This window comes from Podarcis pityusensis (assembly GCF_964106645.2).
Source record: "Podarcis pityusensis genome assembly, chromosome: 8".
In the NCBI taxonomy this organism is placed as follows: Eukaryota; Metazoa; Chordata; class Lepidosauria; order Squamata; family Lacertidae; genus Podarcis; species Podarcis pityusensis.
This window is the reverse complement of record NC_138033.1, coordinates 17,506,747-17,534,301: the sequence shown is the minus strand read 5'-3', so window position 1 is coordinate 17,534,301 and position 27,555 is coordinate 17,506,747. Positions and strand designations below refer to the sequence as shown.

Sequence of the window (27,555 nt, the reverse complement as noted above, 5' to 3'; positions counted from 1 at the left end):
CAGAAGTCCATTCAACTTCTGAAATTGTTTGAAAACCAAGGCACAGCTTCTGATTGGCTGGAGGAGCTTCCTGCACTCAATCGGAAGCTGCATCAGATGTTTGCCTTCCAAAAAACATTCGCAAACCGGAACACTCACTTCCAGGTTTGTGACGTTCGGGAGCCAAAACGTTCAAGTCGCAAGGCATTCGCGAACCAAGGTAAGACTGTATTTGTATAATGGTTTTTTTCCCCTTTACACAGTTGTGTGTTTTGTTCTTTTTTCATTTTGTATCACTTTATTGCTTTATACCTAAAAAAAAAATTCAATAAAATATCAATTTGAAAAAGAAAAAAAGAAAAGAAAGTAGTGATCAGAGTATCACCATCACACACGCTGACTCTACTTCTCCTCCGAGAAACAACGGGTGGCACATATGGGTCCCCCGTATTATTTCCACAGGTAGGTTGAGCTGAGAAAGTGTGACTAGCCCAAGGTCACCCAGGGAGCATCAGGACCGAGTCGGAATCTGAATCCTGGTCTCTCCAGCCTTCACCCACTGAACACTAAAAATGCTGAACACTTAGGCAGCATTCCCAGCTGCCTGGGGGCAGGGGAGCATGTACGCATGTGGCTCTCTCAGCTGGTGTAGGGAAATAATGGTGGACTGATGCTACATAGAGAAGACTTGGCCCTACAGGAGGACGCAGCCTCTTGTAAGAGAGATGTCAACAGTAAGCTCTCTTGACTTAAGACGTATAGAACTGGTTTGCACGACAACAACGTCTGACCACTGTTGGAGATGCAAAGCTGCCAAAAGTACTGTGAGGTGATCAAAGACTTCTGGATGGAAATTAAGCAAGAAATTGGAGAAATAGTAGACACCCATCTACTTTTAGACCCTTTAACGATGGTATTGGCAATACAGAACTCCAGGTATTAGCCAAGGTTCTTTTGCCCTGGTCTCTCAAATGCTACTAACTGCTTGCATTTTAATAGCAAAGCTGTGGGAAAAGAGGAAAGTTTCACACTTAATGATTGTGAAGAAGAATAAGAGATACAAAATATAATAAACAGATATTAGCAGCTATGAGAAGGAAAGATCCAATCAGTGGGGAAAAGAATGGTTACCATCTTCATTGCACAGCAATCAATATGAAACAAATGAACCTGTAATTATGGCTATATGAAGTATGAGCTAACTGTAAAATTACATGTGATTATTGTGTATTATAGAGTGGGGGGTGGGGTTTAAAAGGACTGGGCAGTAATGTGCTGCACTTTTATTTCATTTTCTGGCAGCTCTGCAGAAATGTGTTCCAATTTTTTGGTTCACCTTTACTTCACTCCGATGAGTCACTTTCCAAACAAGGACATCAAAGATAAGTTCAATTTCCCAGCAGCGCACCAATGTCCCAGCCGTGAGCACAAAAGACTGTTTTCTAACCCCTCCAGAAATGTCCCTTGTTAGAAATGAGAGTTCAGTCTAGAACCCAAGAGGGAGCATCATACAGTTCAGGAATTATAATGCCCCAAGGGAATCTGCAATACCAGGAACAATGTTATCAAAGTAACTTTCTGCAGGCACTTTCCTATAGATGATGTTCACCCATGGGAACACCCAGAAGAAGGTGCTAGGCAGGTGTGGGGGGCATATGTCCTACTTTAAAGAAGACACCGTCTTCTATTTGAAGGGCTTTCAAGATGACAGTCCTCTGTTTCAGGTGTAAGGAACCTTTTTTTCTGGGTGAGGACCACATGCCCATCTGCATGACCTTCTGGGGGCCAGAGCAACCAAAGTTCATTTTACCTTTGCACAGCAGGCTAATTTCTACACACCCCTCGCTATCCTCCATCCAGGCTAGCAAAGAAGCATAACAGAGCTCAAAGACACATTCCAGCCAGGCAAAACCCCTTTAGGGTGTGAAGCACAGCCGGTGGAGAAGTGGCAAGGAGAGAGTCCCAAAGACCAGGCAGAAAGACCTAGAGGGACACATGCAGCCCCCAGGCTTGAGGTTTCACATCCCTGTTCTCTTCTGAAAGCATCCTGTTTGAAGGACTGTCCTGTCCGAGACTGGTTGAAAGACAAAGATCTCTTTGTTCTTAGTCCCAATAACTAATTGAGGACCATGAGTTCACCATCCCTTATAAGTCCTCCTCCCATCAATGCAGAAGTGCCCAGTACCTCCTTTGGTTTGGGGTGTTCTAGGCTGATGGGAGTCAGGGAGGTGACTGTGTCAGCTTGTCTTCCCTGATTCAGAGATCCCTGGCCTAATACCCTGAATAGCCAACAATGAGATCTCTCTGTGTATATCCATCAGTTTTCCAAATGAAAATACGGTCTTACCTCAGCTCCCAAATGCCTTGGGAGTCAAATATTCCAGCTCCCGAATGACTGAAAACTGGAAGTGAGTGTTCCTGTTTTCTAACATTCTTTTGGAAGCCGAATGTCCGACGGGGCTTCCACAGCTTCTGATTAGCTGCAGGAGCTTCCTGCGGCCAATCAGAAGCCATGCTTTGGTTTCTGAACGTTTCGGAAGTCAAACAGACTTCCGAAACAGACTCCATTCAACTTCCGAGGTATGACTGTAGTTATTATGCAGGTCCCCTACTCAGCGTTGCTGGCCATGTGACCAGAGTTGGTTCCAGAGGAGCAAAAAGCTCAAATTCACACACACACACACACACCCCCTTGCAATACATGTTTACGGCTAAATTGGGGTATTCGAATCCCCATCAGGGACTGACATTTCCTGCTCATCCTGTTTGTATCCTACCCATCTTCCAGTGCACAGAGCTTCCATTCTTACAACAACCACCGCAATGAGGTATACTAGGGCTGTGAGAAGTGGATTGGCACAAGTCAACATCGTGGCCGAGTGGGGAGTTGAAACCTGGTCTTCTCAGTCGGAGCCAGCACTGGCACCCAATTCCTTGGGCAGCTGTTTCGGCCTCACACCCCATTAAGACTCACCGCTGATACATGTCTTGGCCCTCTCACGTTAAAAAAAAGTCTGACCCACTGCCCAGGCAGTTTTGAGGCCCCATCTGCAGTATCATACCACTTTAAACAGTCAACTCTTCCCCCCAAACACCGTGGGAGTTGCAGTCTGTTAAAGGTGCTGAGGGTGGCTAGGAGACCCCTATTCCCCCTCAGAGAGCTACAATATCTAGAGTTTCCCATAAAGAGGGATTGATAATTAAACCACTCTCAGAATTGCAGATCTGTGAAGGGAATAAGGGTCTCTAACAACTCCCAGCACCCTTAACAAAAGCTATATTTCCCAGGGTGCTTTTGGAGAAGCAGGGACTGCTTAAAGTGGTATGAGGCTGTTTCAAATGTACCATGCCGGTGGGGTCTGGGTCAAGCCACCATTTTAATTTCCCACAATGCCCTCAAGGTAGCATTGCTCCAGGGCATTGTGGGGAATTGAAATGGCAAGCCGTCTCAGACAACTGTGCCCCCCACCTGCTCTCAGTTCACCACAACCCCACCACCAAAGGTGGAAGCTCACCCAAGGGTATTGCTCAAACTGCCCTGTATTATCTTACTCAGTTAGGAGAAGGCAGTGAATTAATTAATTCAGAAAAATTGTAATTTATTAATTCAAAAGGCATGGGATGTGGCAAGGGAGTAATTTATTCTAGCAGGCTGTCGAGAAACATTCTGGAGCAATCTTTCTAGTAAAGAATTACAGGATATTAACAATGAGATATACATGGAGGGCTGGGGGGCAGCTGCTTCCCTAAATCAATAAAAAATACATAGCTAACGGAGGTTCTGCCCCCCAACAAAAGGCCTGACACCCCCCCCCCTCAAAAATCCTGGCTACACCCATGGAGATAGAACATTCCTCAATCCCTAATCCTTCATTTAAAAGGGGAGGAGCACACTTTGGGTTGCATGCAATACTAGCCCTACTCAGGGTAGACCCATTGAAGTTAACGGGCATGACTAATTTAAGTTCCTTCAGTTGGAGGCAAGCCAGAGATTTTAACATCTAGATATCCACAAACCTGTCGGACCAAGTCAACCCCAAACAAATAGCGTCACGTTCAGAAATTCAGAACAGGCCAGAGAAACTTCAGATCGAATGCGATAACCCCAGAAAAAGTTAACTGGAGGGTATAGCGGGAAAGCAAAGTAGGCAAATCGAAATGTGGTGCATTCTGGCCCAAACTGGAACCCACTGTGAAACGGCAAGTAGCCCATGGAAATATTTAAAAAAAATAAGAATATCAATGTGATCATATGCCAACAAGCCCGGGGGTGGGGGTGGAATTATGGGGTGTCCAGAAGGAGGTGGAGGAACACACGGGTTGACAAAGCAGGGCAGCGTTCAAATTCTGCTCCCCACTTCCCTGTGGAATGGGGTTCGCGAAGTAGCAACCGCGGAAGGGAAAGAAGCCCCTCTTACCTCGCTGCTCTCACCGGGGTACTTGCCTTCCCGCTAAGGGGGGCGCGATCTTCATGGCTGAAGAGCCAGAGACAGGGCAGGTCTCCCGGGCTCAGAAGTGCTTCCTTGCGCAAGGCAACTTCCCCACCTGGGGCGGCGGGAGGAGGAGGAGGAGGAGGAGGGGAAGGGCTGGCAACCCGGGAGGAGCCGGGAGGGGGGACCCGGGCGCGACGGCCCCTTTGCAGCTGTGCGGACACCTGCCAGACGGAGGGGCGGTGGGAGGGAAGGAGCCGGGGGGTGGGGAGGGGAAGAGAACACGCGGTGGGTGTGGCTAACAGGTGGGAGGGGCTTGACGCGTCCGGATCCCATCCCCAGCTAAAGAAAGCGTGAGGGGTTTTTTAGGGCTGGAGGGGAGGGAAACAGCCTGACAGACACAGAGAGGGAGACGGTGTTTGGGGTTTTCAGGGGAAGGGGGAGACCCGGATTCCTGGGATCCATTCCCAACCTTGAAAGTGAGTTCTTTAAAAAGATTTGGGGGGAACCATGACCGGACACCTGGGTCCCTTTCAAAAATGGCCCGGGATAGTGAGGGTTAACGGATATAAAGACCTGTTGGATCAAAGACCTGTTGACGGATACAAAGACCTGTTGGACCCACCTGTTGGATGGGGTCTCCAGCTGTTTTTGGACTACAATTCCCATTGTCCCTAGCCAGCAGGACCAGTGATCAGGGATGATGGGAACTGTAGTCCAAAAACAGCTGGAGACCCAAGTTTGGGGAACACTGGAAAGGATGGGGAACCTGTGGCCCTCCAGATGTTGCTGGAGTCCAACTCAGCTTCAAGCCAACGTGGCCAGAGGCCAGGGATGATGGGAACTGTAGTCCAATAACATCTGGAAGGCCAAAGGTTCCCCATCCCTGACCTAGTTCGGCACCGTTTGTGTCTCCAACGGCGACCAACCAACGATGTTCCTGGCGTCTGAACTGCGACGTTTGTGATCAGAAGTTAATTCCTTTGTAGAAAAAAATATGCTGGGGCTAAAGTCGGCCTGGAAGCAACATTTCTTCTTCTTCATTGTATCACCTTCCAGCGGTTCTCAACCTGTGGGTCCCCAGATGTTTGTTGGACTACAACTCCCATCATCCCTGAGCTCTGACCTTGCTACCTAGGCGTGATGGGAGTTGTAGTTCAACAACATCTGGGGAACCATAGGTTGAGAAAGGCTGTAAGTCCTTCCTCCCTAACCGCTGGGGATTTTCTGGAGTTAGGGAGCGGTCAGGGGAATGCACTCTGCACGCGCTCAGGAGTCCGTTTAGTCCAGGTATCGTCCTACATTTGCAGCATTAAGACCTGGCGGGAGAAATGGGCTTGTTCGGTGACCAAATGACGATATTGGGACGGTGCGTTTGTGCTTTACAGCGGGCCACCCTCCCTTTTCATTCTTTTTCCTCCTGAGAGCACGCTCGCCTGCTATTATCCTGCAGGGAGGCGCGAGCTTCAGCCTGAAACAAAATCCGATGGCGAAGAAGATCTCTCCAAAGGGTTTGAATCAACGGAATGCGGTGGTGTTTGAATGGATGTAAAGGTGTTTGTAAAGGGGAAAGGCTGCTCTTTTCTAACTCGGCCCTGCGCTCTAGCTTTTGGAGATCGCCAAACCCAAAGCTCGCGCGCCGCTTCCCCGCCCCCATAGCGCGGCCTCCTTTCTCAAAGCGCCCATTGTCTGCGGCTCACGTCGCACCTGCGACTCAGGAGCCTCTCCAAAGGAGAAGAGAGTCTCTCTCGCTCTCTCTGTGCACACACACAAAGACGCAGGAACAATCCCAGCCCCCAGGCGCAGGTTCATCAGGACCTCCTCCTCTTCCAGCCGCTTCCCTCGCGCCTCCACGCTCCCCCAGTTCCAGCAAACGTCGCCCAGCGAGGAAAGTGAGAGCAAGCAGGCTGTGTGGGTCAATGGGATGGAGCTTTGATCTGGGTGAGATCAGGTCAGGCCCAAGACACGTCGGAGCCTGATGTAAAATATCCAATTGGAAAAGGAACGCCCGTCACGCTAACTAATAAGGACCCCAATTCTTTCTTTATAGAAAAAGGTCTTTCTTTCTTTTTTAAAATAATATTTATTAAAATTTCACAAGAAAAAAAACCACATTAATGAAGAAAAAATTAACAATAAAAAGAAAAAATACAAAGGAAAAAAGGAAAAAACAATTAAAAACAATTTCATCTTTTCCTCACTTCTTTTACATTTACTTGTTTCCCGGACCTCCTCTTACCTCCCTTTTTTGTATTCTAATTAAATATGTTAATCCAACAATTCCTTTCCCTCCTTTTTAATCCTAATCTTTAATCTTGATATAATATAACTTTAAATTTTAGAATTTACATATTAAAACCAATTTTTCCATATTCTTTTAGCCTGTACAGCTAGAAACCCCTTAACTTCAATTGAACATCATTCTAACATTCATTAATTTTGCAATATTTCTGTAAATAGTCTTTGAATTTCTTCCAATCTTCTTCCACCGACTCTTCTCCCTGGTCACAGATTCTGCCAGTCATTTCCGCCAATTCCATGTATTCCATCATTTTCATCTGCCATTCCTCCAGTGTGGGTAGATCTTGTGTCTTCCAATACTTTGCAATGAGTATTCTTGCTGCTGTTGTAGCATACATAAAGAAAGTTCTGTCCTTTTTTAACACCGATTGGCCGACTATGCCCAGGAGAAAGGCCTCTGGTTTCTTCAAGAAGGTATATTTAAATACCTTTTTTAATTCATTATAAATCATCTCCCAGAAAACCTTAATCCTTGGGCACATCCACCAAAGGTGAAAGAATGTACCTTCAGTTTCTTTACATTTCCAACATTTATTATCGGGCAAATGGTAGATTTTTGCAAGCTTGACTGGGGTTATGTACCACCTGTATATCATTTGCATAATATTCTCTCTTAAGGCATTACATGCTGTAAACTTCATACCTGTAGTCCACAACTGTTCCCAGTCAGCCATCATTATGTTATGTCCAACGTCTTGTGCCCATTTAATCATAGCAGATTTTACCGTTTCATCCTGAGTGATGAAATCATCCATTTCAACAGCAAGTTATACATCTTTGACAAAATTTTAGTTTTGGGTTCTAACAATTCAGTTTCTAATTTTGATTTTTCCACCTGGAAGCCGATTTTCTTATCCAACAGCAAGTTATACATCTTTGACAAAATCTTAGTTTTGGGTTCTAATAATTCTGTTTCTAATTTTGATTTTTCCACCTGGAAACCAGTTTTCTTATCCAACTTATATGCCTCCATTATCTGATAATAATGAAGCCAATCTCGCACTTTGTTTTTTAATTTCTCAAAACTCTGCAATTTCAGTCTATCTCCGTCTTGTTCCAAAATTTCCCAATATTTCGGCCATTTGGCCTCCATATTGAGCTTTTTCAGAGCTTTCGCTTCCATCGGTGGCAGCCACCATGTTCAGCAAAACCTCCAGGACCGAAATAAAAAGCAGTGGGGAAATTGGGCAACCTTGTCGTGTCCCTTTTTCTATCTTAAATTCTTCCGTCACCACATTATTTACAATTAGTTTAGCCTTTTGTTCTGAATAAATTGCACTTATACCGTTTTCAAAACCTTGGCCTACCCCCATCCCCTGTAGGTTCTTCTTCATAAAACTCCAAGAGATATTGTCAAAAGCTTTCTCCGCGTCCACAAATATCAAGACTTTTAGAAGACATCTGAAGGCAGCCCTGTTTAGGGAAGCTTTTAATGTTTAATAGATTGTTGTATTTTAATATTCTGTTGAAAGCCGCCCAGAGTGGCTGGGGAAACCCAGCCAGATGGGCAGGGTATAAATAATAAATTATTAGTATTAGTATTACAATTTCCCAGCATCCTTAACAAATTACAGTTCCCAGGATTCCTTGGGGCGATGTGCCAATGGACCACCTTAATGTTGCTGAGGGTCTTGGCGGACCACTTAATAAATTTTATTGCAGTTGTAGCAATTGTGATATGCTGTATGATTCCTTTTTTAATTTTTATTAAGTACAAATTAGAAAACATACATATTTACAACAAAAGAAAATACAAAGGAAAAAGAAAATACATATAACCAAGGAAAAAAATTAGAGAATACTTTGCCTCTTTTTATATTTACAGTTATTTATACCTCTATAAAATGCTATTCACAATAAAGGAGTGTAATGAAAGATAAGATATCAGAAAAAAGGGGGGGGGAAAGAACAAAGAAATAACAAAGAAGTAAAAGAAAAGGATCATAGGTGAACATTTTTTAAAGTAGATAAGTATTCACTATACATAGCCGATTCCCATCTATATTTATATTCAATTGTATAATTTCATCTTGTCCTTATCTGTATGATTCCTTAATTGTATTTTTCTTTGCTTCTTTTACTTCCATAGTATTCAAAGTGTAATACAATAAAATACAGTATTATAATTAATTGTTGTTGGCACCCATCTGTCTCAAGAGGCAATGGAGTGTGCCTCTCCACTCCACTGTCCCTCCCTGGGGGTCACTTTGTGTATATGGAGGTTCTGGGCTGCCCAAATTATAAGACACCACCATGCTGCCTCCCTGATGTGGTCCAAAGGAAAGAAGAGCAATCCATTTGGCACCAGTTGGGCTGCAGGAGTTGCCAGAAGGAAGTGTGCAAGACACTATCCAACTGTCTCAGAGACTCCACTCCTGATTTGTGTTGAGTTTACTCCCTAGCCTTTTCTTCTCCCGAAGATTTCCCTCAAGACAGTGGAGGTTTAGGACCAGAGATTTCTTTCTCCTAGATGGGCTACCTTCCCAGGTTGATGAGCCCCATCTACCCCTCACTTCACTGTACAGCTCATCCAGAAACCACCTTTGTGGCCATTGGACCCACTATTGATATTTTCTGCTCAATCTGCTGGTGCCTGTCTTCGCCTGCAGCAGAAATCCCTAACTCACTGAGGACATCACTCATCCAGGTTAACTCAGTCTCTTAGCTCCGCACAATTAACCGTGCTGATATAGCTATAGATTCAAAGATTTTAAATCACTGACTCATCTAAAGAACATAACCATAAAATCAGATGTAAATTATACAACTCCCTTTTCTCCTCTGGAATTAATCATCTGTGTCACGTATAAATTTAACTATATATCTGTCTTAACCTCTTAGCTGTTCTGTGTTTTTTGTTTTCCCACTGTCTATGCGACATTCTGCGGTGTGTAATAACCAAGTAGGACTTTCATCAGGGGCTGGGTACAGAGCAGAGGGAGAGACTGCCAAAACAAATGGGTCACTTAGCTCTTGGTACAGGCAGCCAGCGCAGGAGTGGGGGAAAGGGAAGGGAGAAAGGCAGCGGATCACCCAGCTGCCTGCTTTTCAGAGGAGGCTCAAGTGCAGGTGGGGGAAGTCTTTGGCCACACACACACACACACACACACACACTTGCACACGCTCAGTTACTGATTACCTGGTTCTCTGCACCACCACCCTGAACTGGATTGGGACAGCGGGGCGGAAGGGGGGGAGAGAGATCAGGCCAGGAATGGGCAAGAGAGCAGCCGCTCCCACCATTGGCCCTTTTCCATCCCCGCCCAATAAGAAAAAGCACAAAGGCAGCTGAGTTCATCCTCAAAGACACATTGCAGCTCTTCTGTCCCAGAGACAGGTAGAATGGTGGAGGCCCTTCCCTGTCCCCTGCTCATAGCTGTCAACTTTCCCCTTTTTTTAAGGGAAATTCCCTTATTCCGTATAGGATTCCTCGCAATAAAAGGGAAAAGTTGACAGCTATGTCCCTGCTTGAAATCTCGACCTGCCATTCTTTGCTGCAGCAGGGGAGGTCACATTTTGCTAGCTGAACACAGTATGCTGGGAGGCAGCTGGCAGCATAAAATACTGGCTGGTAGCTGGTAGTTTTTTTAAATTAAACTTTTATCAATTCTATTTATTCCAATATATTTTTAGACCATCTCTTGATGCAAGTAAGGTAGCTAACAACAAGAAAGTAAGGTAAGTTTACCTTTACCTTTTACCTTATAATTTGTTATTCGTTTCTTCAAACCTTTTCACAATAACCTTCAAATCAATGGGAAGAGCACCATCTTGTCCTCAGGCACCATAAGATGCTGCCTTATACTCAGGCCGCTGGTCAATCTAACTCAATGCTGACTACACTGGCTGGCAGTGGCTGGCTGGAGACAGAGTTCTGTCCCAGACAGTCCAATCTGGAGATGCTGGGGTTGAACCTGAAACTTGAGTATAAAGTTTGCCCCCTCTCCCTTCCTTCACCTCCACCTCACACCCACTAGGTAAAACAAAGGTAAGTATTTACATGTTCCTGTTTCCCAGCCAAGTTAAGCACACCCTTTCCTCTTGACCAAGACCCCAATCCATTGAGGCTGGGTTTGCTATTGTGATTGGGATGACTACCTGTCTGGCACTCAGATGCCAGGATGCCAGGGATTATCACCCAGGCAGTGGGGCTGTTGCGTACATGGTCTAACACTTCAGGGATTATGGCTGCCCCTAGCCCACTCCCAAGCTCCTCTTCTGGTAGCCATTTTCCTTCCAATTAGAACGTTGGAATGGTGTAAATCCATCACTGGAGCGATTTTACATGACTCCTAAAGTTTTCCCACTGAGCCAGTACATAGATGCATTTATCAGTTTGCTACATTTGGTAATGTTCAGCGGAGGCTTTTTGTCTTTGCCTCGTAGTGTGGAGAGGCAAGGCTTAGGGGGGGTCCACCCCCCTTCCAATTTCTGGTAACGCTAAGCAGGAAGATGTCTCGGGACAGCCCTTGATGAGGCCCTCATCCATATGTCCATCCTGTTCACATCAAAAATGTGGTGAGTTGCAGGATCATAAAGGTAAAGGTAAAGGGACCCCTGACCATTAGGTCCAGTCGTGGCCGACTCTGGGGTTGCGGCGTTCATCTTGCTTTATTGGCCGAGGGAGCCGGCGTACAGCTTCTGGGTCATGTGGCCAGCATGACTAAGCCGCTTCTGGTGAACCAGAGCAGTGCACGGCAACGCCGTTTACCTTCCCGCCAGAGCGGTACCTATTTATCTACTTGCACTTTGACGTGCTTTCGAACTGCTAGGTTGGCAGGAGCAGGGACTGAGCAACGGGATCTCACCGCGTCATGGGGATTCGATAGAAGAGCAACTGGGCCCTCGCCTCAGTGCCATTTTTGAGGTTTGGGTTGAGGCCTGTCCATTTTGGATACCTAAAGATGGCGGGCGGCCCCTAAGGATGTTAGCTGAACTGAGAACCTTCCACCCACCACTGCAGTAGCCTCTGGGGAGCTGGTGAGGAGCGGCATTACAGCAGGACTGGGCTGGCTAGGAGCCCTTCTGAGCCAACTGCTGGTGCTGAGCCTTAACATTCAAGCGCTGGATAGGAAGCCCCCAAAAGTCAAATTGGCACCCTGGGCTGCCAGTAGTAGCTGCTGATCCTTGTCATGACCCTCCTTGTAACACACATCAGGTAACTCCAAGATGGAAGGAACGCATTTTGGAACCTGTCAGGATTTTCAGATGCCTCATACAGGATGATTCTTGTCAGACGCTGGCCTCCTTGGATCATGTTTCTGTTTTTTTATCCTCCAAACAAAGCTCACTTCTTGCCTTGTTCCCTTGGCAGCCAATGGCGTTCTCTCTACAGGCATTTTCTTCCAGCTCCGTCTGCCTCCTATTATGTTACACACACACACACACACACACACACACACACACACACACCTGTGCAGATTAAAAAATTTCCTTCTTGCCTTTAAAGCTGCAGAAGAAATTTTTCCCATCCTCCCACCTATGAGGGAAACGATAGGCCACCAACAAAACAAAACAAAAGAGGGGTGTTTTTTTAGAGAGAATCCATTCTTTGGAGATGGAAACGAAAAATGAAGTAAGCTCCTGAACTACATGTTGTTTGTCGTATGAAGTCTAACTATTTGTTATAACCTGGGAAGGTGATGTTAACATGTACCTGAAGCACTGGCAGTGGTAAAAGCAGGGAGGTGTTGGGGCACAGGTTCAAGGGGGAATCTGGCAGATAAAGAATTAAACACTGCTTTTACACACACACACACACACACACACACACACACACACACACTCCCCACAGCAAAGCTTCACTTATTGGGGTCACTTTGTGTCAGATAAAGGAGGGCCACTTGGCCACCCTTAGCACACATCTAGATAAAACAATGCCTCAAAACCATCTCAACGGTAGGCCTTATATAGCAAGCAGCAGCCAATAAGAAAGAGGCAGGTGTCAGCTGTCGTAAGAGAGGGGAATAAAGGAAAATGACCCTACCAATATCAGAATTATAGTGTTCTACCTTAAAAGCCCCACAAGAAAATGAACTGTGCCTTGGAGAATGCATCGTTTGAGAATAAATCATTTTGCTGTGTCTTTTTACCTTCTTTTGCTATCACTGAAATGTATCAGAATGTATGCTGTGTCCTTTTCATGTATCGTTGAATGTATCATTATGCTGTGTCTTTTTTTACCTTTTGCTATCACTGAAATGTATAAGAATGTATCTGAATATATCCTTACTGAAATGTATCTCTTTTTCCATGAATGTACAGTGGTACCTCAGGTTAAGTACTTAATTCGTTCCGGAGATCCGTTCTTAACCTGAAACTGTTCTTAACCTGAAGCACCACTTTAGCTAATGGGGACTCCTGCTGCTGCCGCATCGCCGGAGCACGATTTCTGTTCTGATCCTGAAGCAAAGTTCTTAACCCGAGGTAATATTTCTGGGTTAGTGGAGTCTGTAACCTGACACGTATGTAACCTGAGGTACCACTGTACCTTTACAGAAATGTAATGCTGCACTAGGCTGTATTTTTCTGAATGTATCCAAACTGTAGCTGCCAAAACACTCTCCACCACACTGCCATCTACTGGGTCTGCAAATAATGCCATGAATACACACAAATACCAGCTCGTAGTTTTATTTTCCAATAAGTATGCAAACATCAGACTATCACACCCAAGTTGGTAGGAATACAGAGCAGAATCTCACATTAACATTTAAGCCATTTCCCGAACATCCAGCCTCACCGATCTGCATGCTGATTATCAGCAACTACGGAGATTTTTCCTGTAGATAAAGGAAAAGCCATTAAGCAGATCCAGAATAAATGAGAGGAAGCTCAACACATATTATCCCAGCCCGCCAGCAATATTGACACCTCCCAAAGGTCTTACAGCACCCTTCTTACCTTATGTTAATCCCCTCTTCACGCCATTCATGTCACTTCCTGCCATCTCAGTTATTGATCTGTATGGAAACCAAAAGGTCTAAGAGTCAAGGCAGCTCTTCTGTTTGGGGTCTCACTCCATTTTATTACGTGAGCGGGGAGACCCTCACATTTTGTTTTTTCTCTGTTCTTTCAATAAAGATCAGACTTTGCTTTTTCTCAAATCCTGGTGTGGTCTGTGTCAATTCCTGACTGGTACGGAGGTCCCAGTCCTCCTTTTGAGGCAAGGACCCCCTGGGGGGGGGCAATTAATTATTTATTTCACAGCCAACCAGAAGAACCCCTTCCATAAAGCAGAGCCAATAGGAAATGATCTCTCTTATGCTGTTAGTACTGCTTCCTTTCTGCCTTCTTAAACTTGTATATAATTGGTTTCATTCTGGGCTCTGGCAAGAGCGGGATTTTGCACAGACATTGGCTTCCAATTGTGTTAAGCAACACCAAAGCACACAATTGTCCTAAGCACTGGTATTTTTGGTTACAAATAAAATAAAAGAGGTGCTAGTACTCATATATTGATAAAAGTACTGTTGGTACAAAAAAGATGCTGGTAATCTGTACCAGTGGTGAGCCTTGCCACAAAAAACAGCTCTGGTCCTATGTCTGTAATGATAGTGTTGTAAACAAAAATTGCCCTTTTCCCTTATGGGGTATCCAAGAGCCCATATAAAGTCCTTACATAGGTTCCCTATTGGTAGGAGAGAATAACAGAGGCCAACCAGAGAATATTGAGAAGCAAATCAGCTAGTAAGCTTGATCTTTATTGATCTGTTGCAACAGGGTGCTCCCCTCACCCGCAGGAGAGGAGGAGGAACCCAGAAAAATGGCGCGCAAGGCCTTATAAAGACTTTTGAAATTGCTATTATGTAGATCAAGACCACCCCCAGAAACATCATACATACATCACAGAAGGGGTGTAATCTAAGACCACCCCTCAGATACATCATACCTACATCACAGAAAAGGCGGTCTAAACAGAAATTTGAATGTTGTTTTTCTCCTGTCCTTGTTTATCTCCTGTCTGGCAGGTTACTTGATTGGATTGCCTGGGGAGCCTGGCCAGTCTTTTGTAATGATAAATACTTAGTTCCTGGGCCAGGTCACAGGCTCACAAACTATTCAAACACAGACATACCCTTAAGACAGGATTTGTGAAGGAAAAGACAATGGGGAGGCTTTTCCACTTTGACCTTGCAGAGAAAACATTTGCTCAGTTTAGGAATCAAAATGGCTTCAGGTCGGTCTTCCTGTGCTGATCTATGTACGTGTGGTTATGAACATTACCATATATCTAAGACCACAAAATTCCTAACACAATAGAAACATATCAGCTGGTATATGTGTGTGTTCATGTTTGTTCATTTTTTCATTAATACAATTACTGCACAGAGCCAGTCAGCAGCTACGTTCATGTAAAAGGGCCCTGGGGCCTAGCCCTAGGCCTGCCCCACATTGACTGTGCCTGGTCACAATGGAAGGGGTAGCACTGTGGCATAATGAGGACTAGGCAAACAGTGGCCTTTTTGGGACAGGCCTTCAGACTCATAGCCTCCAATATGCTAGTGCTGGGGCATCCTGTGGGCGGTAAGTCAGCTCCATGGGTCTGGAGGCAGAGGCAGAGCTAGTCTGGACAGCAACAGGGCTAAAACACAAGGGGTGGCTGCGAGGGGAGTGAGGGAAAGTGGCAATAGGCTGGGTACCCAGCATTCAAGCTTGTTTGCCTGGCAGTGGCTTTCTCTGGACCTTGGAGTTTTATATGATGCCCAAGTACAGGGCCGCGGGTGGCGCTGTGGGTTAAACCACAGAGCCTAGGACCTGCCGATCAGAAGGTTGGCGGTTTGAATCACCACGATGGGGTGAGCTCCCGTTGCTCAGTCTCTGCTCCTACCAACCTAGCAGTTCGAAAGCACATCAAAGTGCAAGTAGATAAATAGGTACCGCTCTGGCGGGAAGGTAAACGGCGTTTCCGTGAGCTGCTCTGGTTCACCAGAAGTGGCTTAATCATGCTGGCCACATGACCCGGAAGCTGTATGCCAGCTCCCTCGGCCAGTAAAGCAAGATGAGCGCTGCAACCCCAGAGTCGGTCACGACTGGACCTAATGATCAGGGGTCCCTTTACCTTTACCGGGTATGACATAAGGAACCATGATTTGCTCCTAGAAAATTAGAAACCTCTGTAATGATTCCAACTAGGGCGGCTCCCATCTTTGTTTTGAAGGACCAGGACAGTGTCAGTAATTTCTATACAGCATCCTTGTAGTAGTAATTGTTGTTGTTGTTGTTGTTGTTGTTGTTATACCGTTCATGTATGTGCCACTTTACAGACTTTCGAAAGCAAAACACAGACAGAAGCTTACAATGAAAAATCAGTGATGAGGAAAATGACAGTGCAAGGGAGATAGGATAAAAATGAAGTGTCAGCAAACATATTTACATTCCAATCCTATAGACGAGGGAAATTGTTGGACTATAATTCCCATCATCCCTGACCACAGGCCACTCTGCCTGTGGCTGATGAGAATTGGAGTCCTGCAACATCTGCAAAGCCACAAAAGTTTAGATTTTTGTGTCTGTGTTTTAAGCTTGATTACATCTGGGAATGAGTACTGAGCCAGAGTCCTCATGGAAAATGTGTCCTTTTAGGGAGCAAACTGATGGAAGGGGTGGCGGCGGCACCACAGACATGTTCAGGGAAGGGATTTAGGATGCAAAGCAGAAACTGAGTGAGTGGAACCAGAGAGGCAACTTCAGCAGTTTGGGGAAAGTCAAGGGCAGGGATGGGAAGCCTCAGGATCTTGGGCCAGATGTGCCCCTCCAGACTTCTCTTTCTGGCCTTCAGAACTCTCCCCAGCCCACACCCCTTTCTAACCCTGCTGCTTTGCACCCTCCTTGAATGTTTTTGCCTGGCTGGAATGTGTCTTTGACCTCTGACAATGCCTCTTGCTTGTCTGGATACAGCAGGGGTAGCCAACCTTTTTGTACCTACCGCCCACTAATGCATCTTTCTTGATGGTAAAATTTCTTTACTGCCCACTAGTGCTTGATGGAAGGAGGATTCAACTTGTGCCGTAGAACCCCCTACCTCCCACCTAGAATCCTGAAATGCCCACTAGTGGGCGGTAGGGACCAGGTTGACAACCCCTGGGATAGAGGCTAGAGAGGAGTACATGTGAGTTTGTGTACAGAGGCGAAAGTCACATTGGTTGCTCTGCTCAGTTTTACCTCTGGCATGTGGTCCCTGGAAAGTTGCCTAGAAAGGAATGAAGCCCATGGATTGAAAAGGCTTCCCTGCTCCTGGTTAGGGGTTTTGGCTGGATTTGGAAGCAGAACCCCCAGCTCAGGAGCAAAGCCAAGTGCATAACCTGTCTGTTCCGTCAAGGTAAACAGCTCTGTTCTTCCTCTTCTGAAGCTGGGGAAATGGCTTCTCTTCCTGCGTTTTTCTGAAAGCAAACAAAACAAAACAAAACCCATATCCAACCAAGCTATGTTTTGTTTTGTTTTCCTGCAAAGTTAGCAAAAGGAGTTCTCTGCCTAGGTAACAGCAAGGGAGACTGGGTGGAAGTCTTGCTGAGGAAGTGCAAGGGTGACAGAGGTGGATTTTGGGGAACACGACTAGTTCGCCCACACTGGGCATTGAGTTCAGAGGGCACCGCAACAATGATAAGAGGCTGGGGCAGAGGGCGTCAAATTTTGGCGTTGCGGAGGGATTTATTCAAATTCAAAAGCCTAAAGTCTGCTGCTGGCTAAGCATCCCTTTGCCGCATGCACAAGTTGGTCCCTGGGCAGACACGTTTTGATGTGGAAAGGGTTCTGCTCCTTGCAGCTGGAAGCTTTCCAAACCTTGCGGCTCAACAGATGTGTGGACCTATTTAATCCTGATGCACTCAAACCCACCCACCCCTCCATTCCTGTGAACAGATGCAGCCTTAAAGGTGCAAGTCATTCATCACCACTCATCATATCTGCCACAGAGAAGCCTCGTCAAGTCTCTCCTTCCCAAGGGCATGACCTCTCCCCTGCTTGAAAATGGTAGGTGAGGTATTTCTCTAAAAAACCGCTAATGTGGACCATCAACAGGGAACCAGGCATCCCAGAAGAAGGGAGTAGAGGGTGCTAGGACCCCTCTGAGACTGGGGGACTGAGGCCCACCTACCCCTACCTCCCCCCGTCCCTGGATAATCAATCTACAGCTCCTATAATCAAAGCTAATTCATAAGGAACCCCCAAAAAAGCTAATTCAAGAGGGAAGGGTGCAGCCTAAGGAGATATTTGGTCATATAAATGAGGAGTAGGGAACCTTAAGCCCAGGGAGTGAATATGGCCCCCCCGCCGGCATCTCTGTTTGGCTCTCAGAACTGCCCCCAGGCCATAACTGGACCTGCTCCATGCCCCCCCCCCTCGAGTGCTTTTAACTGCTGGGATGTGTCTCTGCTCTGTGGTGATGCCTCAGAGGATGCGTAGGGTAAGGGGGACTGTGTGCAGAAACATCTGGATTTTGTGTGGCTGTAGGCTATTGTACAAAGGCAGGAGTCGCGTCCATTGCCCTGGCTCCAACTTACACTGGCATGAGACTGCCAATGGAAAATGAAAAAAGTTCCCCTGGTGGGAACTGGAGTCCACCAACATTAGGACCATGTTTTCTTCTTCTATTGTAGATGCTACAAGTAGTAGTGAAAATGAAGACCTTCCTAGGTTCTATTGATGCTTGTTGAAGTATTGTCAGTCATCTGGAATATATACATCCTTTCAATAAATGGGAAAACATTGGAGTATGAGGAGACGAATGGGGAACTTGCAGCCCTCCAGCTGTTGACGGATTCCAGGTTCTATCATCTACAGCCAGCATGCCCAATGGTCGGGGGGTGGAAATTGTAGTTGGAAATTGTCAACATCTGGAGGGCATCAAGTTCCCCACCGCTGGCTTAGGAGAAAATGAACAAGTTCTGCAAGCAGGTTTCACTCAGGGGTTGTTTGGGTGGGTTGTTCCTCTTTTTATTTAGTTTCAGCTCTACAGAAATCACTCAAGCCTTCCCAGTGAAAGCAGTGACACATCCAGCTCTGGCCTGGGCAGCATCATCGAAACCCCCAAACACATCCTCTACTCAGCCTGCAGTTTACCTCACACCTTGGATGACTTGCTGGCCGGGCTGTCAGTTCCGAAGAAAGCCCCTCGCAGGCCCCCGCCAAGCCGCCCTCGCCGCAGCAGCAGCCCCAGCGTCCCCGTCGACCTGGACATGAGCGACGGGGAGACCAGCCTCTCCGACAGCGGCTCGGAGTCTCCTGTGTGTGTGGAACTGCCGCCACAGCCCTTCATCCGCGAGCACACTGTCAGCAGCACCAGCGCTCAGGTGGGGCCTCCTGACACAAAATGGCCTCCTCTGCATTGCTAGGTTACTGTGACTGGAGAGCCGGGTCTCTCTTTGAGCCAAAAGCTGAACTCCTCTTCAACTACCCCACTGGGTAAATGGGGGTGCAACATTTGAGCATAGATAGATCACATTTAGTGCACCTCTGAGGAACCCATATTGTTACATGCACCCCAACCCTATGAGACGTGAGAGATTTCGGGGGCTCCAGTGCTTGTCTAAGTGTCTGTGGAATAAGGTTTGAGGAGAGTGACTGGAGCCTTGTATCAAATGGGTTGTTGTTGTTGCTGCTACTGCTATTTCGATTTATATACTGCCCTTTATCAAAGGATCCCAGGGTGGTGTACAACATTAAGAACACATTTTATGGAGCTTAATAATTAAAACATCATAAAAAGCATCATAATAGGCAGCATCATAATAAAATCATCACAATAGCAGGCTATTTATATCAGGGATGGGTCCATATGCTACTAAACTACAACTCTCATCATCCCTGGCCATTGGCCATGCTGGCTGGAGCTGATGGGATATGGAGTCCAAGAACTTCTGTAGAGACTACAGATTCCTCATCCCTGATTTATACACGTACACAGGTTGAGCATAGGTGGAAAATACAGAGGTCCCAGGTGCAATGCTCCCCATCAGATTTCTAATGGAACTGCCAGAGCCTTTTACAGTGCCTTTTACAGAGAGCAATTCAGCCCTCTGTATCCTTTTGTCCATTGATTCTCCATCAGTCACAAAAACATCTGCAGGTTGATCGCTTCCTTCTCTTTTAACCCCTCTCCCTGCTTACCGGGGTTGGGGACAATAAGGCTTAGTCATCGCTCTTCATCCTTTTTCTGAGCCATCTTAACTCCCATCGAAACACATCACCTGACTGCCACCGGCTATAAATAGTCTTCTTTCAGGCCTTAAGACGTGTTGCCTCAGGATAAGCCACCCTTGACAGCTCTGCTCACAGAAACCTTAAGAGCAAAAACTTCACACAAGGAATCCCAGTGGGTCATCCAGGCCAACTGCCCTCCAAGTGCACAGCAATAGTCTTCAGTTTCAAGTGCCAGGAAATTACTGTGTTTGGAATATAGCTTGTATTGGACAGTGGCATGGTTTGCACATAAAGCTGAGCTAAACCATGACTGTACAAGAAGGAACGAGTGTGCCATTGGTATTCATAGCAAAAATCACAGCTGCTTCATTCCTCTCCCTGCTGCTGCTGCTTCACTACCAGGAGCAAAACTATGTTTTGGCTTAACATGGCATCCAAAACCAGGCTTGTAGTTTGTCTGCCCCCAAGACAAACCATGAGTGGTTAGCCAAGAACTTACAACGCGGGTGGTGCTGTGGTCTAAACCACTGAGCCTCTTGGGCTTGCTAATGGGAAGGTCAGCGGTTCAAATCCCAACGACGGGGTGAGCTCCTGTTGTTCTGTCCCAACTTCTGCCAACCTAGCAGTTTGAAAGCACACCAGTGCAAGTAGATAAATAGGGACCACTGCGGCAGGAAGGTAAATGGCATTTCCACACGCTCTGATTTCCATCACTGTGTTCTGTTGCACCAAAAGCGGTCTAGTCATGCTGGCCACATGACCCGGAAAGCTGTCTGTGGACAAACGCTGGCTCCCTTGGCCTGAAAGCGAGATGAGCACCACAACCCCATAGTTGCCTTTGACTGGACTTAACTGTCCTGGGGTCCTTTACCTTTACCTTTTTTTTAAAGCCAAGAACTAACACTTGGCTGCAGGGTCCAGCATTAAGCCACACACTGCCAAATTCAGGTTGCGCAGTTATAGTTGATTGGGAGGTGTTGTGCAACCAACTCGCTTCCCGGAGAGGCTGGACATCTTGTGCTAAGAGAAATGTTGGGGAAATGCACTGGAAAGTGTGGAGCAGCACTTGCTAACCTCCCTACAAACAAGTCAGGGTGAATGTTCAATAGACAGGCTGCCTGGAAGCACCCCTAGTATTTTCTGCTATATCAGAGAAGACTAAGGCTACCTCTTGGTGAATGTCCCTTAAGGGCAGTGGAGGCTGGTTGTTGTTGTTGTTTAGTCGTTTAGTCGTGTCCGAATCTTCGTGACCCCATGGACCAGAGCACGCCAGGCACTCCTATCTTCCACTGCCTCCCGCAGTTTGGTCAGACTCATGTTTGTGGCTTCGAGAACACTATCCAACCATCTCATCCTCTGTCGTCCCCTTCTCCTTGTGCCCTCAATCTTTCGCAACATCTGGGTCTTTTCCAGGGAGTCTTCTCTTCTCATGAGGTGGCCCAAGTATTGGAGCCTCAGCTTCAGAATCTGTCCTTTCAGTGAGCACTCAGGGCTGATTTCCTTAAGAATGGATAGGCTTGATCTGGTTAGGAGGCTGGTACATTAGGGTAAAGAGATCACTGCCCAGCCAACCTCCATCTGTCTTCAACCAGCCACCACCTGTCCACCATCTTCCTTACAACCAGCCCCAGGGGTGGCCCTGAATGCCAGCTTCCTCCTCCTTACTTCCTGCAGAACTCAACAGGGTAGAGGATGGGGGACAAAACTAGAATCAGCTGGGTTTGTTCTGGCTCCACTTACTACTGGTCTCCTTGTTTTGTGTCCCATAAATCCCAATGGGCACCAGCCACCACGGTTCCTCCCTGCACCAGTGAAAGGACCCCTTTAGCACCCACTTCCCTGAAGATGTTGGGATCAAGTGAAAGAGCTCATCTCCTAGCTTTCTACATGATGCCCTTTTTCTCTCCTCCATAGGTTTCTTGGTCAGGCCCACGCAACGGGGAGTTGATTTCCTTCTACGAGCTGCAACTGCAGGAGGCCAGGCTGGATGGTCAAGGCAAGAACATCCATTGGTTTTGCTCGCAGACAGAAGAGCACCTGGAGAATCTGACTCCTGGCACTACGTACTTGCTCCGCGTGAGGTCTCTCAATGTGGCAGGTGCTGGGAGGTGGAGTGCACCCTATAAGGTGAGCACAGTCCTCCTGGTGGGGAGGTGGGTGCACGTACCATAGAGTTGGGCATCCAAAGAATGTAGAAAGGCACACCCGTTGCACTTTCACCCAAAGCCCAATTCAGGGATGCTGACCCTGGTAGAAAAGTCAGAACCATTGATAACTGCAAAAAGGCACATCAGAGGTAAAATGAAATAGAGAATAAATGGAAGAATTGTTCATATTTGTAGCATTTTGATTTTTAAAAAAATTAAATATGCAGGAGGTACGGTAACAAGTGCTTTTTAAGACACAGACAGACAGAGAAACCTGCAGGCTTTTGGTGAATAAAGCACTGTCAACGAATTATATGCCAGTTTTAACCTTTGGCACTCTGTTTTGCAAAGCCCTAAGCCAATCCACATTTTCAACTGTAGTTAGGGGAATCCGGTAAATAAATAAATATTAGCAGTACATATTAGAAATGCATAAATATTAGAAGTACATGGATTCACTTCTTTTCAGTCGAATCTGAACTACAATGCTCCAACTTATTTAGAGTAGATGCAAATCCCCAAAATGTAACCGCCGCATAGGTTGTGGGCTGACTATTGTTGTGACTATTTCAGCAGTCACCTATAAAATGGCACGATTGAAGCTAACTACCCCAGCAACCCTTTTACTCTAACCTCAAACTAATGAAGCACCAATGTTCATGCATCTCCAGGATATTTTTTATTATTATTACATTTTTATCCTGCCTTTCTTCCCAGGAGTTCAAGGTGGCATGCATGGAGTTGGATCTAAGAACTTAGCTGAACATTGCTGCTTTTGAAACCACAGTCGCAACTAGTTTTTCACATTGGTTTCAATTGGAACTAAGTGCAACTAAGTAAATTAGCCTGGACCCAAATCATAGTCCTTTTCCCCATTCCACCATCTCCATATTTTACCCTCACAACAAGTTTGGTTAAGCTGAGAGGTAATGGATTGGCTCTAAGTCTCCTGGTGAGTTTCACAGCTGGACCTGGGGTTTCCCCAGTCCTAATCTAACACTCTAACCAGTACACCTCACTGCCTCTGAGGGAAATTGGCTTTGCCAAACATAATATGCATGGTCATGTTTCAAGATGCAAGCAAGTCCACTTTTGATGTAGAAAACACCCTTGCAAGATGCATAGCTCTGCTACTAACCGTTGCAACTTTAGCAGATTTCTAGCGTGCTGTTTTGCATTTCATTGCCTCCCTGTAACAAGCTCTTCCCCTTTGCTTCTTCCAGTTTGGCACGATGCCTTCTGTGGCAGGAATGCCTCTGGACCCGGCTCCTGTCACTGTCACCGTGCGGCGGTGCAGGAAGCCTCAGAAGAAGACGATCTTTATCCCTGCCCCCTAAGAGGACTGACAACATGGAAGTAAAGGATGGCACCTCCCACTTGCCCCTGCATGTTATTCCACATCTCCCCATAACTGCTGTTTGGTACCTTGGCAAATTTTGTGCTCACAAAAATAACTTCTAGCCAGGCAAAGAAGGTCAGGGGCTAGGTGGCGGGAACCGGGCATATAGAGATGTCACAGTTCACAAGTGCATTTGCAACTACTTTGCTGCATAAAGTGGGAATCTGATACATAAGAGCAAGGGAAGAGGCTGAAATTATGTGACTGCAGCCTCCTGCCCTACTCTCTACTGCTCCCTTTTGCCCAGGTTCTGTAATGGCAGCCTCTTTGCCTGCTCTCTGCTGCCCCCTCTTTACCAGGTTGCCAAGAGGCAGCAGAAGGAAACAGGGATTAAATCCTGCTGTTACACAGCCTGGACAATAGTAGGCAGCAGAGAGCAGAGAAAAGGGGCAGCAGTTACACAACTTGGCCAACAGGGAGCACAGCAGAGAATAAGGGACAGGCTACAGTTGCAGTACCTGGCCAAGAGGGGGCAGCAGAGAGCAAGGAAAGAGGCTGCAGTAACACAACCTGGCCAGCAGTGACCAGCAAATAGCAGGGAAAGAGGCTGCAGTTGCAGGACCTGGCCGATGGGAGGCAGCAGAGAGCACACCATTCATAGAATCATAGAGTTGGAAGAGACCACAAGGGCCATCGAGTCCAACCCCCTGCCAAGCAGGAAACACCATCAGAGCACTCCTGACATATGGTTGTCAAGCCTCTGCTTAAAGACCTCCAAAGAAGGAGACTCCACCACACTCCTTGGCAGCAAATTCCACTGTCGAACAGCTCTTACTGTCAGGAAGTTCTTCCTAATGTTTAGGTGGAATCTTCTTTCTTGTAGTTTGGATCCATTGCTCCGTGTCCGCTTCTCTGGAGCAGCAGAAAACAACCTTTCTCCCTCCTCTATGTGACATCCTTTTATATATTTGAACATGGCTATCATATCACCCCTTAACCTCCTCTTCTCCAGGCTAAACATGCCCAGCTCCCTTAGCCGTTCCTCATAAGGCATCGTTTCCAGGCCTTTGACCATTTTGGTCGCCCTCCTCAGGACACGTTCCAGTTTGTCAGTGTCCTTCTTGATCTGTGGTGCCCAGAACTGGACACAGTACTCCAGGTGAGGTCTGACCAGAGCAGAATACAGTGGCACTATTCCTGTCCCAGGTCCTTGATGAAAAGTGCAACCTCTGAGCTTTTAAGGTTTTGGGGTGAGTTTCATGCAGCTGTACCCTACACATTTACTTTACTTCCCCTGAGCTCCATGAGATTTAATTCCATGTGGCAGTGCATACGTTTGTCAACAACTGGTGTGTCAGTTGGCTTTTCCAGCGAAATACCATTGCCCTTTGCAGTGCCCTTTGTGAGTAGTCCGAGTGCCTGGCGATTTGCTTGCGAAATTCACTCATGATGAGGTTAGCTGGACTTGGCAGTGCAGGGTGGGCAGCGTTTGTGTGCCCGCCAAATGCTGCTTGACTACAAATCCCATCACCCTTGGCCATTGGCCACACCAGCTGCGACTGGTGGGAATTGTCATCCAGCAGCACCCCTGACCATTAGGTCCAAACGTGACTGTCTCTGGGGTTACGGCGCTCATCTCGCTTTATTGCCCGAGGGAGCCGGAGTACAGCTTCCTGGTCATGTGGCCAGCATGACTAAGCCTCTTCTGGCGAACCAGAGCAGTGCACGGAAACACCATTTACCTTCCTGCTGGAGTGGTACCTATTTATCTACTTGTACTTTGACGTGCTTTTGAACTGCTAGGTTGGCAGGAGCAGGGACCGAGCAACGGGAGCTCACCCCGTCGCGGGGATTCGAACCGCCGACCTTCTGATCGGCAAGTCCTAGGCTCTGTGGTTTAACCCACAGCACCACCCGCATCCCATCAGGAAGGTACCAATACCATTTCAGCCTGCATATGAAGTGGTACGTAGTGGAACGCAGCAGCTGCTTGCGCTTCAGCGTTAGTGTGCCGTATATGACTTTAAAGTGTAATTTGAGAAGTTGCCACAGGATGGTGCCAGAAAACTATTCTGCAGCTGTACATAAGGTACAAGGGTCTCAGCGCCACTTTTGAGTACCTGTTGGCCCAAGAGAGCCAACATGAGAGATGTTTACTATCTTCCAGCCTAAACTAGCTCACGGGATGAAATAAGGTACCTCATAATGGGGTGAAGGAAGACACAGCCATGTTAAACTACTTGGATGAAGGTTCTGATACCAATATGAGGAAGAGATGGACTAAAGTATAGACTAAACAGTGGTACTTCAGGTTACATACGCTTCAGGTTACATACGCTTCAGGTTGCAGACTCCGCTAACCCAGAAATATTGCTTCAGGTTAAGAACTTTGCTTCCGGATGAGAACAGGAATTTGTGCTCTGGCAGTGCGGCAGCAGCAGGAGGCTCCATTAGCTAAAGTGGTGCTTCAGGTTAAGAACAGTTTCAGGTTAAGTACGGACCTCCGGAACGAATTAAGTACTTAACCCGAGGTACCACTGTTGTTAGATATGAGGGAGAACTAGACCATTTACTGACTATAGTTAAAATATGAGGGAGAAATGGATGGTTTAAATATATACATATAATAAAAATAATAAACTAAGACTACCTTACACCAAGGCCAATGTTGTCCAGCAATAAGTCTCCTGGCTCTCAGACAGATGTTGTATTTTTATTACAGCTTTTACATTGATAAGATGTACTTGTTTTAATTTTGTCCTAATCCTGTTTAAAGTTTTAATAATGAAAAGTGCACTGTTTGTGGGCTTCTGTTTACATTTGTTTTTGGAGTTTGAATGTCAGTGGACTATTAATAAACTTGTTTGTATGGATTTGTTTATTGCTGCATGTACATCCTCCTTTCCCTCCAAACTCGACAGTGTGCAGTTCCCAGCCTCCACCATGTTATTCTCACAACAATCCTGTGAGGGAGATTAGGCTGAGATTAGGCTCCAGTGTGCAACACGATTGTTGAGCAAGGATTTTAACCTGGGTCTCCCCTCAGCTAAGCCTAATTACTTGGCCCTCCTGAGATCTTTTTAACTGCAGAGGCTGGTGATTTTATCTGTACGTTGAGTATATATGCTCTAACACATACTGTAACTGCATTCCCTTTGCATTCCTGGCAAGAGACACACTTCTCAGAAAAGGTATCTGGATCAGACGCAACCTAGCATCTATGCAATTACTGTGTACAGTGGTACCTCTGCTTACGAACGCTTCAGGTTATGAACACCTCAGGTTACGAACTCCACTAAACCGGAAGTAGCTGCTCCTGGTTGCAAACTTTGCCCCAAGATGAGAACAGAAATCGCGTGCCAGAGGCCCCCTTAGCGAAAGCGCGCCTCAGGATAAGAACGGTTTCAGCTTAAGAACGGACCTCCAGAACGAATTAAGTTCATAACCAGAGGTACCACTGTACAATATACCTCCTGCCTTCCCCCTTTAAAAAATCTAAACTCATTTGGAAAGGGATTAATGTGGGAGATAGGAGGCATTTGAAGTGAAAAGTCTTGGGATGCTTCCAGGCTGTCTCTATTTTGCAGTGGGGTTCAATAACATACCGACAAACTCAGGAAAAGCGATTACAATCTAACCTCCCTGCAGACAAATAAGCGTTCATTAAATAAGCCAACATTGTCTAATATCCCTGCAAACAAATAGGAATGCTCAATAAACAAGCAAGCATGCGCCTGACCGCCTCTTCTTCCAAAACCCTTACCTGGGCTCAATTTAAAGTGCTGGTTTTTTACCTTTTAAAGTCCCTGAATGGCTTGGGGCCAGGTTACCAGACACATACACCTTCTTCCATGTTTCTATCAAAACCCTAAGATCCTATTCACAGCTGCTGCTCTGGGTTCCTCTACCAAATAATAATAATAATAATAATAATAATAATAATAATAATAATAATAATAATTTATTATTTATACCCCGCCCATCTGGCTGGTTTCCCCAGCCACTCTGGGCGGCTTCCAACAGAACACTAAAATATAATAACCTATTAAACATTAAAAGCTTCCCTAAACAGGGCTGCCTTCAGATGTCTTCTAAAATTTTGATAGTTATTTTTCTCTTTGACATCTGGTGGGAGGGCGTTCCACAGGGCTGGTGCCACTACCGAGAAGGCCCTCTGCCTGGTTCCCTGTAACTTGGCTTCTTGCAGTGAGGGAACCAC

At 46.3% G+C, this 27,555-nt stretch overlaps 2 protein-coding genes across 3 annotated transcripts in view; one reads left to right on the top strand and one right to left on the bottom strand.

Moving 5' to 3' along the window:
- Positions 1 to 4,415, bottom strand: part of HPN (hepsin) — a 28,748-nt gene extending 24,333 nt beyond the window's left edge. Inside the window, exon 1 of the mRNA XM_081019055.1 lies at positions 4,398 to 4,415. The gene's annotated coding sequence lies outside the window, so the exon portion shown is untranslated. The remainder of the gene's footprint in view (positions 1 to 4,397) is intronic.
- A 10,698-nt stretch (positions 4,416 to 15,113) lies between these two features.
- Positions 15,114 to 23,371, top strand: FNDC8 (fibronectin type III domain containing 8). 2 transcript variants are annotated; one of them, XM_081019349.1, is made up of 5 exons: positions 15,114 to 15,236; positions 17,571 to 17,681; positions 18,653 to 19,000; positions 21,765 to 21,977; positions 23,221 to 23,371. In XM_081019349.1, exons 2-5 carry the CDS (start codon positions 17,679 to 17,681, stop codon positions 23,332 to 23,334), a joined length of 678 nt encoding a protein of 225 aa, XP_080875475.1. In that variant the 5' UTR covers positions 15,114 to 15,236; positions 17,571 to 17,678; the 3' UTR covers positions 23,335 to 23,371. The 2 variants fall into 2 exon arrangements, with proteins under 2 accessions (XP_080875475.1, XP_080875476.1); XM_081019350.1 differs by lacking the exon at positions 17,571 to 17,681 and having other exon boundaries at positions 15,135 to 15,236.
- The last annotated feature ends 4,184 nt before the right edge of the window (positions 23,372 to 27,555 follow it).

What these genes read in the sequence shown, in the direction of transcription:
- FNDC8 (XM_081019349.1), top strand. An exon ending in TCAGCAGCACCAGCGCTCAG is followed by an intron (nt 19,001 to 21,764) that starts GTGGGGCCTCCT and finishes TCTCCTCCATAG; the next exon opens with GTTTCTTGGTCAGGCCCACG. An exon ending in GGTGGAGTGCACCCTATAAG is followed by an intron (nt 21,978 to 23,220) that starts GTGAGCACAGTC and finishes TGCTTCTTCCAG; the next exon opens with TTTGGCACGATGCCTTCTGT.